Source organism: Hippichthys cyanospilos, chromosome 17, assembly GCF_059441005.1.
Source record: "Hippichthys cyanospilos isolate Australia breed blue-spotted pipefish chromosome 17, RoL_Hcya_1.0, whole genome shotgun sequence".
Lineage (NCBI taxonomy): Eukaryota > Metazoa > Chordata > Actinopteri > Syngnathiformes > Syngnathidae > Hippichthys > Hippichthys cyanospilos.
In genome coordinates, this window is record NC_142385.1 from 9,688,493 (window position 1) to 9,706,495 (window position 18,003).

At 45.6% G+C, this 18,003-nt stretch overlaps 1 protein-coding gene across 1 annotated transcript; it reads left to right on the top strand.

The window, feature by feature from the left end:
• The first annotated feature begins 715 nt into the window (after positions 1-715).
• prr12a (proline rich 12a) lies at positions 716-17,994 on the top strand. The gene is made up of 15 exons (XM_088439013.1): positions 716-1,162; positions 2,721-2,878; positions 3,600-3,761; positions 4,287-9,157; positions 9,320-9,541; positions 9,613-10,297; positions 11,659-12,185; positions 12,265-12,381; positions 12,475-12,608; positions 13,313-13,752; positions 13,825-13,944; positions 14,733-14,830; positions 15,691-15,822; positions 16,506-16,601; positions 16,688-17,994. The coding sequence occupies exons 1-15, from the start codon at positions 1,080-1,082 to the stop codon at positions 16,820-16,822; spliced, it is 7,980 nt and encodes a 2,659-aa protein (XP_088295139.1). The 5' UTR covers positions 716-1,079; the 3' UTR covers positions 16,823-17,994.
• The last annotated feature ends 9 nt before the right edge of the window (positions 17,995-18,003 follow it).

Below are 18,003 nucleotides of genomic sequence, written 5' to 3' on the forward strand. Positions count from 1 at the left end.
TTACATTAAACATTTGAACATCATCTGGCTTCCGTGTTGTTGTCCCGTGTTCAGTCCCCTTAGCATCATTAGCCTAACAATGAAGGGAAAATGTGGAAAAGCATGCCGAGCTGGTTAGCAGACGAGTCGGGGAACGGAGGGGAAATCAGCTCGAACACAGAGCAGGAGGAATCACAGACTAAAGGAAATTGGAGGACGAAGAGAGAGCCGCCTTCAAAAATGGCGTCCCACTCCCGGATGAAAATTAGTAAAGATGTATTTAAAAAAAAACGCTAGGCCTGCCTTTTTGTAACTTTTCCATGGTCTCTTTGTCTGTCATTATTATCTCCGTGGCTTCTTCGGTTTGTTAATTTGATCACAATAAATCTTAGATGCGGGCCGTCGGCATGTGCTGAGGACGAAATACGCCACTTTTATTGGTATGCGTCGTTGCTGACAACTAGCATCTGCGGCTAGCTGCTAGCATCCGTGCAGAGGAGGAGGGGGTGCTCAATGGCGGCGGATATTTGCATGAAAAGGGCAAACATTTAAATGAGGGGTTTCTCCGCTCGTCGTATGCACGACTGTAAAGTGCGAATGCTCGATGCCGACGTGGATGTCTCCTTCTGTCCTTTGCCACATTTTTACATGGCGCTAGCAGCCTAGCCTTAAAAAAAACTAGCCTAAAGAAAGGGGAGGAGGCACCACTGAGAGGAGAGAGAGAGGTAGGGGAAAAAAAAGGGGGGACGCGTTGGAAATCAAATGTTCATCAGCGTTTCGCCCATTGGCGGCCAAATCCGCGACATCTTCATCATGAGCGGGACCGGATTCGGACTACCGTCGTGGAAATGATAAACGTGGAAGGAGGAAAATGAGGAAGAGCGTCTTTTTTCGAGGTGGTCGGATTATAACCCCGTAGACCCCCCTCTTTTTGCATCCAGCTTTCTCCTCCTCCCCTCCATTTCTCTTTCAATATGCTGTTTTCCACTCCGGAGGACTTGCTTATGAAACCGGGGAAAATCGCCTGAAAGACTGGATTTTTTTTTGTGTCTCCCCGCCTTGCGACGTCGCTTTCGCACACGGTTCTCCTCCCCATATAGATGGATAGAAATTACCCGGGAACAGGGTTCGGCGATTTGGGCGCTGGAGCAGGATGGAGTTACGAGAGATCGGCCAAAGCAAGGTAATCGGCACAAGCCAGACAATGTGCATGCAAGGCATGCATGCATCAGTGCCTACATGGCCAGGGCACGGTGTTGACCCGTGTAAACACATTGTCGCCATTGACTTCACGCTGCACGCACGCCACTCGCAACGCCGATGCATTGTCATCCCAAGGAGTTGCATAGTAATAACATTATCAACAGCAATGGAGCGGTGTGCGTGTCGTGGGGGTGGGCGGGGTGGAGAAAGGAAAAGGTTGGGGGGGGGGGGGGTGATTTGAATTGAATGCGATTGACAGACAGACACTGGATTTTGGAGGTAGACATGGGATGTGGGAGATGGTGGATGGGAAGTGGTAGTGGCGTCTCCACAGGTTTTCCACTTTGCAGGCCTGGACATGCTCTGATAAATAAATAAATGGGTTCGAATGCTGCAAAAAGCTCCACGGCAGCCCCCTCCTGACAGACATCAACAAGAATTGGAGGTGCATTTGTGAAGCCATCTTCAATGGTGCATCGCAAAGAAAAAAACAAAAAAAGAGGGCGATTAGTTCAATCGCTCTGAAATTTTCCCTTTTTTAGCAACACTTGGCCCCAGACATGATTGGAGATGATTTGCGGTGGTCTCATAGTAGGCTCATTTGCATAACGAAATCGTCCTATTCGAACCTCATCAAATCGTTTCAATGAAAATAACAATACCAATGAGACTCGCAGATTTGACGACAATCACAATGAATTTGATGACGATGTGGATTTATCGCCAAAAATGCCGGAATCGTTCACGAGACCTCTTGTTACCTTTTACGTTAGCATGCGAGCTAGCTTTGCACGGAAGTCAATTGCGGCCTGCTAGCATCACTTAGCTAGCCGCTTTTAGCACATTTTCCCACCCCGCTGTTCGAAATCTAAACGCTATTGTGTTCCCTTTTATACACGAGGTTATGTTCAAATGATAGCATGGATGTTGACCTTTGCAATTTTATATTCCTCGATCGGTAGCATCCGATTAGTCACCTCAACGCAAATCAATGAGCAGCTCATCTCTTCTATTAATCGAGATAGCTGTGATGTGGTGCACTAATCCGGTTTAATTTCACCCCAAAATGCCGACCTTGCACACACAGAAGAAGGCCCTGTGCTTGCTTTGCTTTTGACGCTGCTCCGTACAGTTCTCCCAAGAAAGCCATCATAAATTGCTAACATGTTAACAAACGGACAACCAGCAACCACTGCATGTTCACTTAGTGCATGTCATATTTGTCACGTGTGCATTTTTTCCTGCTAAAAACCCCTCCATCATCACTATCTCTTACATGAGTGTATGCAGAATATAAATAAGATTTCTTGAGTTTCGTTTCGATTCTGACATTGAATAATTGCTAGTGTTAAAATGGATTCGAGTGTCTTGGTGATTTTCATGTGAGCATTTGAGATTTAAACACACTGGAATGATATGAGATTCTGGAAGGAGGCTGTCACCTTTTTAGGTACTAGCTGATATTTATGCAAATGCCCTCTGAAATTAATAACACTTCATCATCCTCCACTCCTCCTCCTCCTCCTCCTCCTCTTTAGTCTAGTATATGGGAGTTCCAGATCATCCCACCCTGAGTCTGAGCTCCTCCACCGCCAAGCCTACGCCACCCCACACCCTCTGCAGGGCTATGCCACCAATCACCACCCAGGGAGCTCTGGCCAAGGCGGGGCTTGGGGAGCAGCTGGACGGAGTTTGGGTGAGATAAATATCATACCTACCGTGTCCCCAACATTAGGGGCCACAGTAATGAATTATGGTGTGGCTGACCAGCCGTGTAAGTCGTAGTCTGGGCGCGTGCATGAACAACGTGCAAAACCTTAATAAATTCAGCTGGGATTTCGCAAAGAGCAAACAGAAAAAGTGTCAAGTACGTAACTACATAAGCAGTTGTAATCATTTCACTGAGAACAAATTAAAACCACAAATGCTGAATTCGCCCCCTGTGGGGGAACTTATGTTACGCATTTGATTTTCTGTTACATTATGTCAGTTTGTTGAACGAGCCACTAATTCACTGCCGCTGAATCAGTTTGCAGGCTACAAGTGGGAGTAAAATCAATTTCTGAGGCATTGGCTCGATCAGTGTAAATAGTGTCTGCTTATGGTTAAAAATAGTCAATGCAAAACGGAATGAATGCAAGGACTTTGTTTATCAAATGCTACATTGTGGCAACAATTTATTATCAAAGTAGGCAGAATTTCAACACTGTAGCACTGAACAGCACTGTTATCTAAGTATTAACATCATATCTTGAGCTTTTCTTGTTGTGCACACTGATTGCGCTAACAAACGTCGAAAACATAACCACCAATAATTGTGTTGATAGACTATTTGAAAGAATTAGGATATTTTTCTCTTCAAATTATGCATATCATTTTGACTGCTTGTTTCATGGTTGCGTATTTCCATCTAAAAGGTCTGTCGGGGCTGTTTGACACTGGCTTGCACCACGCCAGTCCCTCGGCCCCTGATGCCTCAGTCATGAATCTGATTTCGGCATTGGAGTCACGGGGTCCCCAGGCTCCTCCATCAGCCTCCTCCTTACTCTCCCAGTTCCGCACACCATCCTGGCAGACAGGTGGGACTGTGTTCACTTTTCCCTTAGGTGTTGACATTCAAATGTGTCACACTCTCAATATGACATTTAAAAAAAATCTACTAGGTTCTATCAGCATTCTGCTTTCATTGTGTTTTATGTTGTAATATATATATATATATATATATATATATATATATATATATATATATATATATATATATAATATATAAATTTATATATATATATATATATATATATAAATTTATATATTATATATATATATATATATATATATATATATATATATATATATATATATATATATATATATATATAATATATAAATTTATATATATATATATATATATATATATATATATATATATATATATATAAATTTATATATATATATATATGTATATATATTTTTTGTATATGTGACAAAGAAACCAAAGGTTCGTAGCACATGGTTCTTTTTTTCTAATGAAGTAGATGATTGAGGTAATTTCTCGCTCACTCTCTCTTTTTTTTGTTTGTTTTGTTTTTTGCCCCCATCCTGAACAGCAATGCACACACCTGCTCCTCCAGAATTATTCATTTCTGGAGCTCTTCCTGGCTCGGGCTCCTTCCCCTCCTCCTCTGCTCTCTCAGCCTATCAGCACCCAGCATCCTTTTCAAGCCGCTCCTTTCCCGGCGCCTCCCTTTCCCTCCAGGACACACCCACGTTTAGCCCCACATCCAATGGTCTGCTCTCTCCACATGATCCCTTACTCCACATCAAAGCTCCTTCCCAGTCTAGCCTAGGTTTTGACAGACTCCTGTCCTCACAAGGGGCTGCTGCGGCCGCCTATAGGGGGAGCCAAGATCCTACAGGTGCCTCATCGGCCCAGGCGTCGTCTGCTGCCAGGCACCTGCAGTCTCACCAGTTCAACCTGCTGTCATCACAGCTCCAGGACCAGTCCTCCCAGCTGTATAATGCATCAGTATTTTCCTCAGCCCAGCCCCAAGCTCAGTCCCAGTCCCAGTCCAACTCGGCTCAGGAGCGGGCCGTTCCCAGACAGGACAGTGTTATCAAGCACTACCAGCGGCCCACACCATCGCAGCCGCAGCTCTCGTCCTCAGCTGCCCACTCCCTACAGCACTACCTCAGCTGTGGAGGGGCGGGGTACCAACAAATAGCCACCCATCATAGGCATGCTGGCCTTTCCTGCAGCCCGCTGGGTGATCAGAGCCCCTCATCAGATCACAAAGCCTCTTCTCGTACAGAGCAATATCGGCCAATCATCCAGCCTCCTTATTCTTCATCTTCTTCTTCCTCTTCTTCCTCTGCTGGGAAAGGTACCAAGAGTAGCTCCAGCAGTGGATACTCATCTGCAAGTTCGGCATCGTCCTCAAGAACTCCTCTCACGCCTCCTTCTGCATCCTCTACCTCTTCATCATCCTCCTCTTCTTCTGCTACACCCGGCGCCCACCCTTCCAACTCAATCCCCACCTCAAGCTCCAGTGCAGCCCCCTCCAGGCAGCAACCCTCCACTCAACCAGCTCCACCTCCCCCGGCCCCGCAGCAGCAACAGCCCCCTCCCACCTCCACTTCAACACCTCAGTCCCTCCCCAAATCCTGCCTCTCGGGCTATGGCTCTCCAGTACCCCCTGTAAAGACCCCCACCTCAGCTCTTACTGGACAGACTCCACCCCAACAGCAGACGCAGTCATATTCTCCAAATCAACCCCCTACTTCTCACCTAGCTCAGTCCTACGGAGGTTTCAGTTCTCCGCAAGCCCAGGACCTGAGCTCAGGCACTGGTGGAAAAGGCTACGGAAGTTTAGGAGCGCGGAGTCAGTCATACCCCACTGATATATATGGAGCTGATTCCGCATATGGATCACTTCCCTCTTCTCTGGGTGGAGCTGGAAGTCCATCGCTGGGTTATGGTGCCACAGGCCATTCTCCTGCGCTTTTAAGATCTAGTGGTTCATCAGGTAGTGGAGCATCTGGAGGGGGAAGCAGCAGTGGTACAGCGAGTGGAAACTCTGGGTCTGGAGGAGGGGCAGGAAACGGTATGGCAAGTGAGAGAGGTGGAGGAGGTAGTGGAGGAGCGTCTTATCATATTCCAGATTCTAGTCCCTCCCCATCTGGAAACTCTGGCATTATCCGCCCTGGGTTGCACTCCCCGGTGCCGGCATGTCCCACGCAATCCCCGGGAGGTGCTGGTTCTAATAAATACATCTCCTCTGTACTCTCGCCTCCTTTCCTAAGCTCCCCACAGGGCTATCCAGACACCAGAGGTCCAAGTTCCCAACCTCAGTCGTATCATGCCCCCTCCTCCAAAACAAAGGCTGACGCATCAATGCTCGGAGTTAGTTCTCAGAGATCCCAAGAGGAAGTAGATGATGACGACGAGTTCTTGATCCAGCACTTGCTCCAGGCACAAGCGAGTCCTGCTCCCCAGGCTTCTCATCACCATTCCCAACAGCAGGCCCAACAGACATCCCAACAAACGCAGCCTCAGCCTCAGTCGGCGGCACCAACTTCTGATGCTGGCAAAGGGCTTAGCTATGACATGGGAAAGTCCTCTGAAGAAAGGTACCACCCCCAGAGTGTCATACGCACCCACAGTGCCACATCCACTTCAGGGGTAGGTAACGCAAACTCTGGAAGCGCTATCTCGGGGCTGGACAGCCAGCTGGAAATGTCATTGAAAAAACAGCAGCAACATCAACAACAGCAGCAGCAACAACAACAACAACAGCAACAGCAGCAGCAGCAACAACAACAACAACAACAGCAGCAGCAGCAGCACCACCATCACCAACAACAGCAAAGGAACGAGAGACCTGTTGGGAGCAGCAGGAGTAGTGGGGGACGAGGCAGTACTGAACAGGTGCACTCGCACCTTCTTCACCATGACAACCTGGGCTCAGTTGTCCACTATGGACGAGGGGATCCGTACACACAACACTCCCTTGCTCCTCAACACTCCTCACACAACCAGCACGTGTCTTCACATTCTCAAATACCACCCCACACTCAGATGGAGCTACAGAAAAAAGAACGTGGTGAAATCCCTTATCCCCGTAAAACGCCGGAGGTCCAGCCACAACATTCTCAATCTCAAAGCACTGGGTCTCTTATGGACTCTCCCACAGATCAGTCCCACCAGCCACCACACCTCCTGCAGTCCGTGCTGTCCCATACGACTCGAAACAAACTGGAGCCTCATACACAGCACCACAAGATGGACACGCACCAACAACACCAACAGCAACACCACAAGATGGACACACACCAACAACACCAACAGCAACACCACAAGATGGACACGCACCAACAACACCAACAGCAACACCACAAGATGGACACGCACCAACATCAACAGCAACACCACAAAATGGACACGCATCGGCAACACCAACAGCACCATAAAATGGACTCCCACCAATCGCATCAGCAACACCCGAAAATGGACTCCCACCCACAGCATCAGCAGCACCACAAGATTGACTCTCACCCCCAACAGCAACAGCACGCCATTGGTCAGCAGCAGGCAGTGATGGAGAGTGCTAGCGGACGGCTTGGCTCGACTAAACACCCGGCTCAAGCTCAGTCCCAAACAACTCAGCTGCAGCTCCAACTCCAGTCACAGGCCTTAGAGGTGGCAGCGGCTCATTACAACCATGGACCCTCGTCACATCAACACGAACAAGGCCAAGTCAAACAAAGCTCAGTTGTTTCATCTTTGGACATGCTGGAACGCTCTCTTTCCCAGACCTCCAGTGCAGATGTTGCGATTGCAGAGGACAGACGTGGCGGACGGAGCGGAGGAAGCGGCGATCGCCACAGACAGCAACAGCAGGAGCAGCAGCAGAGGCAGCACCCATCTCACCATCACCCGCAGCCACACTCGGCCCCCGAACTCCACTCTTTCCTCTCTGAGCCTGAAATCGCCATGCCTACCCCTTCCCACATGCACCACCTTTCGCAGCAGCACCACCCACAGCAGCCACAGCAGCACCCCAGCTCCCAACACCAGCAGGCCCATTCACACCACCCTCACGCTCAGCCACAAACCCCACACCCTCACCATATACCCCCTCCGAATGCCCCAGCCCATCCCCAACCTCAGTCCGACCCGCAGCAGCCTCTGCCGTCCCAGCTCACCCCCCAACAGAGCCAATTGGACCAACAGCGCTCAGAGCAACACCAGTTTGACACGGTCAGCCCAGTGGAGAAAGCAGATCAAACCCAACAAAGTAATCGCTTTGTTCCCCTAACATCCATCTGCTTTCCTGATTCCCTTCTTCAGGATGAGGACCGCTCCTTTTTTCCGGGCATGGAAGACATGTTTTGTGCAGAGGACTACAAGTCAAGTTGTGCCGGTGGTACTGGACAAGGGCAGGAGGAGATGAACGAAAGCCATTCTGGGCAAGAGGGTATGGGCTCCATGAAAGCTGGGCAGAGTGGCGGTGGACCAGGAGGCGGTGGCGGGGCTGGCTATGATATGATGGGTCATCATGGAGATCAAGGTTATGAGCCATACTGTCATAGCCTGGAAGAGCCCAACAACAATACAATGACTCTTGATCTTGACTCCCTTAAAACCCACGAGCTACCCTCTACTGTTAACACTGAACAGCTTGGTTTAATCCAGTCCCAGGGCCCAGCTATGGGTATGGGCTCTAACAATGCCGGACCTAATAACCCCGCGGCAAAGCTGTCCTCTGTACCTGGAGGAACAAGCGCAGGGGCAGCTTCTGGAGGTCTCCAATCACCAATTTTCTGCTCATCTCGTCCTAAGAAGCTCCTCAAGTCGAGTTCTTTCCACCTTCTAAAGGAGCGCAGAGATCCCAACACACTGCCGAAGAAAAGCTATGCCCAAGAGTACGAGTTTGAAGATGATGAGGATAAAGCTGACCAGCCTGCTGATATAAGGTTGAATAGCCGCAGGCTTCCAGATCTTCTTCCGGATTTGGTGTCCAGCTGCAGGAAAGGCGGAGGTGGAAGTGGTTCTCTCAGCCCTCTGATGGGTGACATTGATTTCTACCACGCCTCTGGCTACCCATCAATGGGTGCACACTCTCTTTTGCCTCAGGACGGCCCTAAGAAGAGAGGCAGGAAGCCTACTCGGCCGAAAAGAGAGGGCCCCCCACGACCCAGAGGCAGGCCTCGCATTCGCCCTATGCCCGAGCCCTATACACCCCGTGGGATGATGGGCGAGATGGGCGGTACAGTTGGCGGTAGTGGAGGTGGATTCAGTGTGGAGGGGCGAGGCCGGGGTCGAGGCCGTGGGAGCAGAGGAAGAGGAGGTCGGAGGGAGGATATGTACATGGAAATGAGTGGGAAGGAGCAGGAGCAGATGCATCACCATCACCACCATCATCAACAGCAGCAGCTCCATCATCAGTCCCAACAGCATGAACCGATTCCGCCATTGAAGGTGAGTCGTAGCGTTACGCATTCAAAACGGTTCAAGACATATTTCCAATTATGTCGACTCCCAAGTTACCTGACCCCATTTGACAGAAAACATCACCTTTCAAGACTGACCAAGCAATTCAATGTTCTCTTTTCTGATATATGTTCTCTTTGTTTTCAATAGATCAAGTTGCCAATTCCCATGTCCTCCTCTGATGCCTTGCTGAGGACAGACTCTCTGTCAGGCACAGACCCTGCTTTGTCCGATGGCTCAGTAGGTTCAGCCCCTTCACTCGGTCTCAGTCCTGGCCCTTGCAGCACTGAAAGTACCAGGGCGCAGGATAAAAACAAGCAGAAAAGCCAGATGATGAATGAAGGAATAGATGGGGACGGTCTGGAGGAAAGAGTAAGTGCTCTTAATTAATAATAGCTCTTTTGAATTTAAGCACATTTTTAAGAAGTGTAAATGTCTTTTAGGGAGATGAGAAGGACCCAGAATCCAAAGCTGGCTTGGTTGCTTCGTTGTTGGACTTCCTCAAAACAGGAAAGAGACCTCCAGGTTTGGATATTTCCCCCGGAATGGAAGCTGACAATGGTGAAACCACCCCCTGTAAATCAGGATTGCGCCCACTGTCCCCAGCACCGCCTCCACCCCCACCGCCACCTCCATTTGGGGACGGTGAAGGTAATGGCGGTCTCGCCTTAGGCAGCTGCCCAAGCCCCAAGCGCTTGGAGGACGAGTTGAAAAGGAACCTGGAAACTCTGCCCTCGTTCTCCTCAGATGAGGAGGACTCGGTCGGAAAGAACCAAGACCTTCAGAAGAGCATCTCCTCAGCAATTTCCGCCCTGTACGACACTCCACAGCTGACCGCTAACATCCATCATTCATTACCTCCTCCACCGCCACCGCCGCAGCCTTCTCACTCCCCTCTGACACCCCCGTTGCACCCCCCAACCCTTAGCCCTCAGACGGACATTCACACGCCCCATGCACAACCTCAAACCAATGAGCCCTGCATCCTGCAGCCAGAGGATGAAAATATGGATGAGAACAAGGATGAGGAAAATGATGAGGAAAGAAGTACCAGAGAAGATGAGGAGAGTGATATGATGGAGGAAAGAGAACCACAGCTGGAGACACTAGGTGCTCCTAAGCTTGAAGGTAAGGCCAAACTCACTCATCCCCAAAAATAATCACACTCTGCACTTCGGTAGAAGTACAGATATTTGTAAGGTTGTTCCCTTACCTTTTTTTGTTAGCGTGCTTCCCAATAATAAGTTGCACTCAAATGCAAGTACTGACATTTTAAGATCCAGCGGTATGTTTTCCTAATAAAACATTTTACCATAATGTTGCTTAAATAAAAACATTTTTTGTCAAAATAAAATTGTCTTTATACAAGCGCCCCCACCTTCATTGACAAATTTATCAATAAAGCTTTTTAACATTCCTTTGAATTAGTTAGCTGTCACACAACAAAAATGCAATATGTTCATATTTCATGGGTTTTGCTAGTCAAAACATTAATGTGACTTGATATTGTTATCCTATTTTACTCCACAAATTGATAATTTTAACACATGCATCGGATTCTTTAATTTTTCAACGTAAATCCATTTCAGTTAATTGTCATTTGCATTAATATTTATTAGGTATTAATTTTAGTTAGCAATGTGTTTAATTAGCAATAGAAATGACACCATTTCTATTGTGCGTTGTGAAGTTATAAATAAGCACAGCTTCCCCACTTGAAAAAGATGAATTCATCAACATTTTCATCTATATGCCAGTGGTATTGGTCTTAGTATCAGATCATTTATTGAGTATGAGTACAAACTACGGTATTACTACTGAATTTAGTGCAACCTGAGATATTCGGGGGGGGGGGACTAGCTCTAGTACAGATGTTGTTTCTATTTCTATTGTGTGTCGTAATCTGTAGCTAAAGAAATAGGAAAGATCAAATCACTTAAAATGTGGGTAATAAAAGTAAAAAGTTGTCAGAAAATAAATACCTTAGTACGGATGTGACAAAAGTATTTGTACTTGGTTATTTTCCACCAATGCTCATAACTGAGGTTCTATGAACCTAATCTAGAACCATTCAACTAAACAAGGGTTTGTATGCATCCATTAATATTGCCGTGCCATATCAATCTTGCATTTGACAGACTGTTCAGCATGTGAGTGTCATATTCGAAGTTATCCACTTATGCACCTGGACGGGTGACATTTCACCATTCCATCAATATACATGCTACATAATTATGAGTCCATAATTGTACAGAAATGAGGCTTTGCTCAAATTAACATATTTAAGCAGCAACAGATGCCATCTTATATTTCCTACAAGGACTTTGCATACATTTACGTCAAGAGTTGGCATATCATTACATCGCCCATCTTGTGTGTTTGTTAAACACACGGTCTAATTATGTTCTTGATTTAAAAACAATGCTGTGCTTGTTCAGTTTTCCAGTGGTCTGTCAAATGGTTCTCAGCCATGATCTCTTTCTTTGCAGCATCCCTCCCGGAGATTCCTGCTCCTGCAGCAGCAACTCCCCAACCTCCCTCTGTCCCTCCCTCTCCTGCCTCCTCTTCCTCCTCATCTCCTCCTCCTTCCCCTCTTCCTCCTCTCTCTCTGCCTTCACCTCCTCATCCTCCCTCAGAGGAACAAAGGGAGAGCTCGAAGCCTTCGAGCCCTACTTCCGCCAAATCGCAAACGCCGCCGCCTCCCCTGACTGCTACTCTCCCTCCACCTCCCACTTCTCCTCCTCCTTCTCCACCTCCTCCCACTTCTTCCACCCCACCTCCTCCTGCTCAAGCTTCTCCCCAAAAGGAATCTCCGCCTACCTCTCCCGAGTCCGCCGCCTCCCCTGAGGAAGAGCGACCACCTCCAAAGAACACCAACTTGCACCTGGCGCAGAAGCAGGAGGACGCGGCCATCGCGGGAGAGAGTGAGGAGGATGACAGCGAGAGCGGTGGGGAGGGCATCTTCAGAGAGAGGGATGAATTTGTGGTACGGGTGGAGGACATTGGAACACTCAAGGTACGTGTGTTTGTATTCTGAATCTTTGTCACTGAGGAGCTGACTTTATAACCTAATAAATATTTTTTTTCCCCTCCAGTTGGCCTTGCAGACGGGCAGGGAGCCTCCGCCCATCTGGAGGGTGCAGAAAGCCCTGCTGCAGAAGTTCAGCCCAGAGATCAAAGATGGACAAAGACAGTTCTGTGCCACAAGCAATGTGAGTTCTCCACAGGAAGCTGCATTCTACTCAGTTTGCTAACTTTAATTTTGGCGTGGAAGCTCTTTGATGTAAATTATACATCCTCCTCAGTATCTTGGCTACTTCGGAGATGCCAAAAGACGTTACCAGCGCATCTACGTCAAGTTTCTGGAGAACGTCAACAAGAAAGACTATGTCAGAGTCTGCTCTCGAAGACCATGGCGCAGGGCCCTGCCTGCCCTCAGGTACACATATACTATAGTTGTCATTGAAACAGTTTAACCAATTTCACTTATTTCAGCTCCACTTGCAATGGTGAAGGAACACCAGAAGGGATCAAATGGACCGTATGTAACTCAGAAAATGCAATGACTGAGTCACTGCTGACAAAAATTAACCCTTAAAATGGCAAAATTGCCCTCACGCAACATTAGGGTATAACCATTTACAAGCTAGTACCTTTTGAAATAGTGTTATCAGAAACAGGTGAAAAAACTTTGGCCAGTTAAAGAACGATATCAGACACATATCAACCCGCCCCACACACACACAGAGCAAAAAAAAAGAAAAACAAAAAACTAATAAACAAAGCAACTCTTCCTTGACAATGAATAATTTGATCCTAACTGACGATTTAAGTCATTCTTGGCATTTAAGAGGTTAAAAGACTTGGGATACGATTTGGACTTGGGTGGTTAAAGAGTCTGATAACGGAGAAAAAATCACGTTGCATGAAGAACTTGTGACCTGTGTGTTTTGAAGTAGTCTTCTAATTTGGTTGGTAACTTGACTTTCTCTTGAAGAACGGAGCAAAAAGTAGTACGGATGACATTTGGAAATATGAAGGACAATGCAAAACTGAAGCAAGCTGCTTGAGCCTTTTAGTGTGGAACTTATGATCTTTTACAATGATTATGGTGAATTTTAATGCAATTTGTCTATGTTGCAGGCGGCAGTCCTTCCCCAGATTGGCTTCCCCTCCCGCAAACCAAGCTCAACCAAAAGAGGAGCGATTGACACCGTCCACTCAGCGTGAAAAGGAGCAGAAGGAGAAATCAAGAACGACCCCACCAGCGGCAAAAGAACAAAGGGAGAGAAAAGAGGCCTCAGCTGCAGTGACCAAGGCCAAGGAGAAAGAGCCAGAGGCGGAGAAAGACAAGCGAGTGCAACCGGCTCAAGACAAAGCGGAGAAACGTGCCATAGAACGCGGAAGGGGCAAAGAAGAGAGGAAAGCACTGGAGAGGAAGGAGAAACCCGAGCGTCCGCTAAAGTCCAAACCTGCAAAGGTGAAGGCAGAGCCACCCCCCAAGAAGAGGAAGAAGTGGCTGAAGGAAGCTCCCTCCTCTTCTGACTCGGACTCATCAGATGACGCTGCGAGTGAGAATGAAAGTAAGATCTTTAGTTTTACCGATTCACCAAAGCGGTCTTGCCTGAAAATGACCTTTCACCTCCTGCACTTAGTGCCTGTAAAAGGTGGGGTGAACAACAGAGCAATGAGGGAAATGTTTCGCAGCTATGTGGAAATGCTCGTTAGCACAGCTCTGGACCCCGACATGATCCAAGCTTTGGAGGACACAGACGGTAAGAATGCCGTTCGCTACCTCCTTTGATTAAATACCAGTTGAATATATTCAACTTTATTGCTATGACTGGTACTAGGAAAAAAATGTGCTTTAGGAAATGGAAGGTAGACTATATTACTTAATTTAAGCAAAAAAAAAAAAAAAAAAGAAACTTGACTTGGAAGGACTTATTTAAACAAATACATGTAGTTTACCACAAAGTTGTCCTCACGTTTTCAACAACTGAAGGTTTTAATGTAAATAAATAAATACATGCTCAAAGCAAGTGAAATTCCAGGTAAGAAATTTATTGAGGAAATGTTGCCTAGATTAAATACATTCATACTTCTTTTTTAAAAATAGTATTTGAAGTTTATGTTCTGTGTGTTTGTATGGTGTAAACTACAATTATACAAAGATAAAAATAAAAAAGTACAACATATGCATGTTTACTGAAGTGCGCTGAGATCATTTACAGTTATATACAAAACTGCGGCATGCGGTAGTGCAAGTACACGACTGTCAGTAAGATGGCGCCTGTCATTAATATTCATGCCAGGTTAGGAAAGAAATTTGAGTAATTTTTGTGCAATCCTGCTGACTAACAAACCAAAGCCAATACAGTACTGCATAATCTCCCTAGCAGAAGAGCTGTTATATTTATTGACGTGCGAGACCAAAATAGAATCCGTTGAAAGAATGAGGAGCGATAGAAGAGCCGCCACGGGTCAGCCCGTGTTATTAAAGCGAGTGGCAGTTTGGTGTATGATGACTAATGACACCTCCTCTACCTTGACTGGCCGCCAGATGAGCTTTACCTCCCCCCCATGAGGAAGATCGACAGCATCCTCAGCGAACAGAAGCGGAGGTTGTTGCGAAGAGTCAGCATGAGCTCTCAGCATCAGGTAATCTGCGCTGAACTGTCCTTCAGGTGTCTTGTAACGTGAAGTACATTTGACGGCATTGCTGCCAAATGTGCTTTAATCGGAGCTGTCTGTCAACTATGCACGCAATGCACACATTCCCCGTCATGTTCCAGAAGGTTCTTCGAAAGGCATAATTCAACCATTTATTTGTCTGTCATCACTATGCAGTTCTTAGTGCCTGCACTTTTCTCTATAGCATTTGACACCCTATAGGTGTCAAATTTAGCCCATGTCGGGCTCAGTTACTGCCATTCAAAATTGGAAATATTGTCTAGTTTGAACATTATATATATATATATATATATATATATATATATATATATATATGTATATGTATGTATGTATGTGTATATAGATATGTATGTGTATATGTGTGTGTATATGTGTGTGTGTGTGTATTGCATAGTGTTGATGCCACTGAACATAATCCTGTATATATTTATATTTGACAATGTTATGACCCTTTTAAAGTCAGCCCAATTTGGGTGCCAGGCTAGTGAAAAATCCGCGGGCACCCAGAGGTTAATAAGTGCTGCTCTACAGTAACTAAATAAACTGGTTTTACCCTGAAAATTCCCGCTGGAATTGATAGTCAACTTGAGTCATCAAATTGTTTGTCAGTCAGGGTTTCTTCAGGCAGGCACTGATTCGAAAGAAATGATCTAAGGAGCAATGCATCATTTTCCGCTTCTTTTGTAAATTCATAAGTCATATCGAATAAAGCCAACTAGTACAATAAAGTGTATATTTGAATCTGTGTAAGTATGTGAGTGTTTGTACATATGTGCAATTAAAACGTGTGATACAGTTCCTAATTTTTGGTGCATCCTCTTCCTTAGGAGGTTGTGCATGCGTACCCCCAGATCATCGTGGACCCCTTGGACTCGGGAGTGGTGAGGGTGCGGCTCAGCGGCGACGCCTACAACCGCAAGACCCTCAACAGAGTCAAGAAAACCCTGCCTAAACCACAGGTGCGTCATTGCTAATATTTGAAGTCGGGGTACCTTCTAAGTAGGGATGGCCGAGTACCCATAACGTTATCGGGACGGTATCTGGCATTATTCCAAGGTATCGTACTCGCGATTACAGCAGATACTATTTTCTCTTGGAGCGGTTTAATGATTACAATCTAAAAATGACTAATTCAAACAATAGAAAATTGGCCTTAACTCATTCACTAAAATTGACAATTATAGCTGTCAAATTTCAGTTTTCGCTAACTCTAGGACCCAACTGCTAAAATCATCCAATTATGCCACTTCAAACATCGGCCACAAATAATGCTAAGTTGTTTTTTTTTTTTTTTTAACTAAACTTTTTACTTTAATGTACCATTTACAGCAGTTGTCTACAAGTAAGGTGTGTCATTATTTCATACACATACATCCATACCATGACTTTGTATCCTCAAATATATATAATAAAATTTGTTGATTAGATAATTCTGACCTGTTATTCAATAGAAAGGAAATCTTAATTTTTCCAATGATAAGGTTAACAATTCAAGGACGTTCTGCAAAGAATTGACCTAGATGTCATGAATTTACACATTAACAGTTTGTTGCACAAAAAAAAAAACATAAAATACTGAGCAAAACATAAATTAAGCATAAATGTCCCTAATTCCAACTTTTTTTTTCTCCTTTTCTCCCAGGACCTTAAGTTGTCATCTGACTCATATCGAATCTACAGTTTGTACCACTCCCTGCATCACTATAAATATCACACCTTCTTACAGTGCAAGAAAGAGGTGAGCTTAAATACCTCTCATCTCACGATGCGAACCTGCACATGTTCCTGAGACCCAGTCTTGTGTTTCTGCCCCACCTTTTCCAGACAAACACGATCGAGCAGGCGGCCGAGGACCCGGGCCAGGAGGAAGTGGTGCAGCAGTGCATGGCCAACCAGAGCTGGCTGGACACGCTCTTTGGCTCTTTCATTGAGCTGCTCACACTCAGCACCAAAGCCTGAGAGGGATGAGATTAATTAGTCGGGATGATATTAAAAAAAGAAAAAGGAAAGAAAAATAATGAACATGATGGATCCCACTGTACAGAAACCCTTCTCCCCTAACCCATCAATTTTCTTCAAATCTCAAAGATCTGAGGATGTATTTTCAAGGCCCTTGATGATCTTGAGGGGGTCAGAACAATGGCTTCCTTTTTGTTTTTTCTTTTTCTTCTTGAACAATGACTAAAGAAATGTGTTTCATTGTGAGGAGCGGGACCCCACCGGATTAGGGGTCACTTGCAGGTCAAGAGAAACTTGACCACCCGTGCAAGGTCGGAAAGTGAGGAGCAACGCCAAGTCCACAGAGGAGCCGCTAACATCTCGTTAACTGTGCGTCATTACGTCAATAGCTCGAAGAGAAACTATTACTGCTTAGTTTTTACATAAATTATTTTTTTTAAAAGACTAACATCAGCTGTTGGCTTTGGGAAAGACTGAAAGAGGGCTAGAATGATTTTTAAACTGCGTGTGGAGTGTGCCGTGAGCAGCATTAACCTGGACTCGAACCATTAGACGTGTTAATAAATGCTCTTTATCTCTCTTGCTCTCATCCTGTGCTATGTGAAGGGCAGCACGACTCAGCCGTGTGATAATATATAAACACATTTTTATTATTTATATGAGGAAGTTTTTAACTTAACAAGCGCTGGATTGCTGCCCTGACATTTTAAATACTTTTTATTGTCCACACGTTCAGTATACAATCGTGACCCACATATCCAAGCTGTCTTCCCCTCTACGCTTAAGAACAGACATTAAGACCGACATAATGTATCAAATACAGTGGGTGTAAAATTAAAAAAAATAAATTGTGGGAGGGAGTGTATTTGAAACTTTACTTTGTTGTGTTTCAGTTCAATCATCACTCATGCAGATGCAAAGAAAAAGAAGTAAACTGTCCATTTCTTGTGTGGGAAGAAGGAGTATAAATAAGTAATATTTAAAGAGGAAATAGTCATGTCATTTTTATCATTTTGATGTATGTGCATACTTATTTTGAAAACAATCTAATTTTCCATAAAAAAGGAAAAAAAAGGCGTGTAAATATTGTACAGTTCTTGATGATATTCTTTGTCATTCTGTACATTAACTCTCCTGTATTTGAGAAACAAATAAAACCTGCAAAGAACAAACTGTGTTTC

Coding starts and splice junctions, on each gene's coding strand:
- prr12a (XM_088439013.1), top strand. CDS start 1,080: ATGGATAGAAATTACCCGGGAACAGGGTTCGGCGATTTGGGCGCTGGA. Junction 10,298..11,658: donor AGGTGCTCCTAAGCTTGAAG/GTAAGGCCAAAC, acceptor CTTTCTTTGCAG/CATCCCTCCCGGAGATTCCT. Junction 14,831..15,690: donor GCATGAGCTCTCAGCATCAG/GTAATCTGCGCT, acceptor CCTCTTCCTTAG/GAGGTTGTGCATGCGTACCC.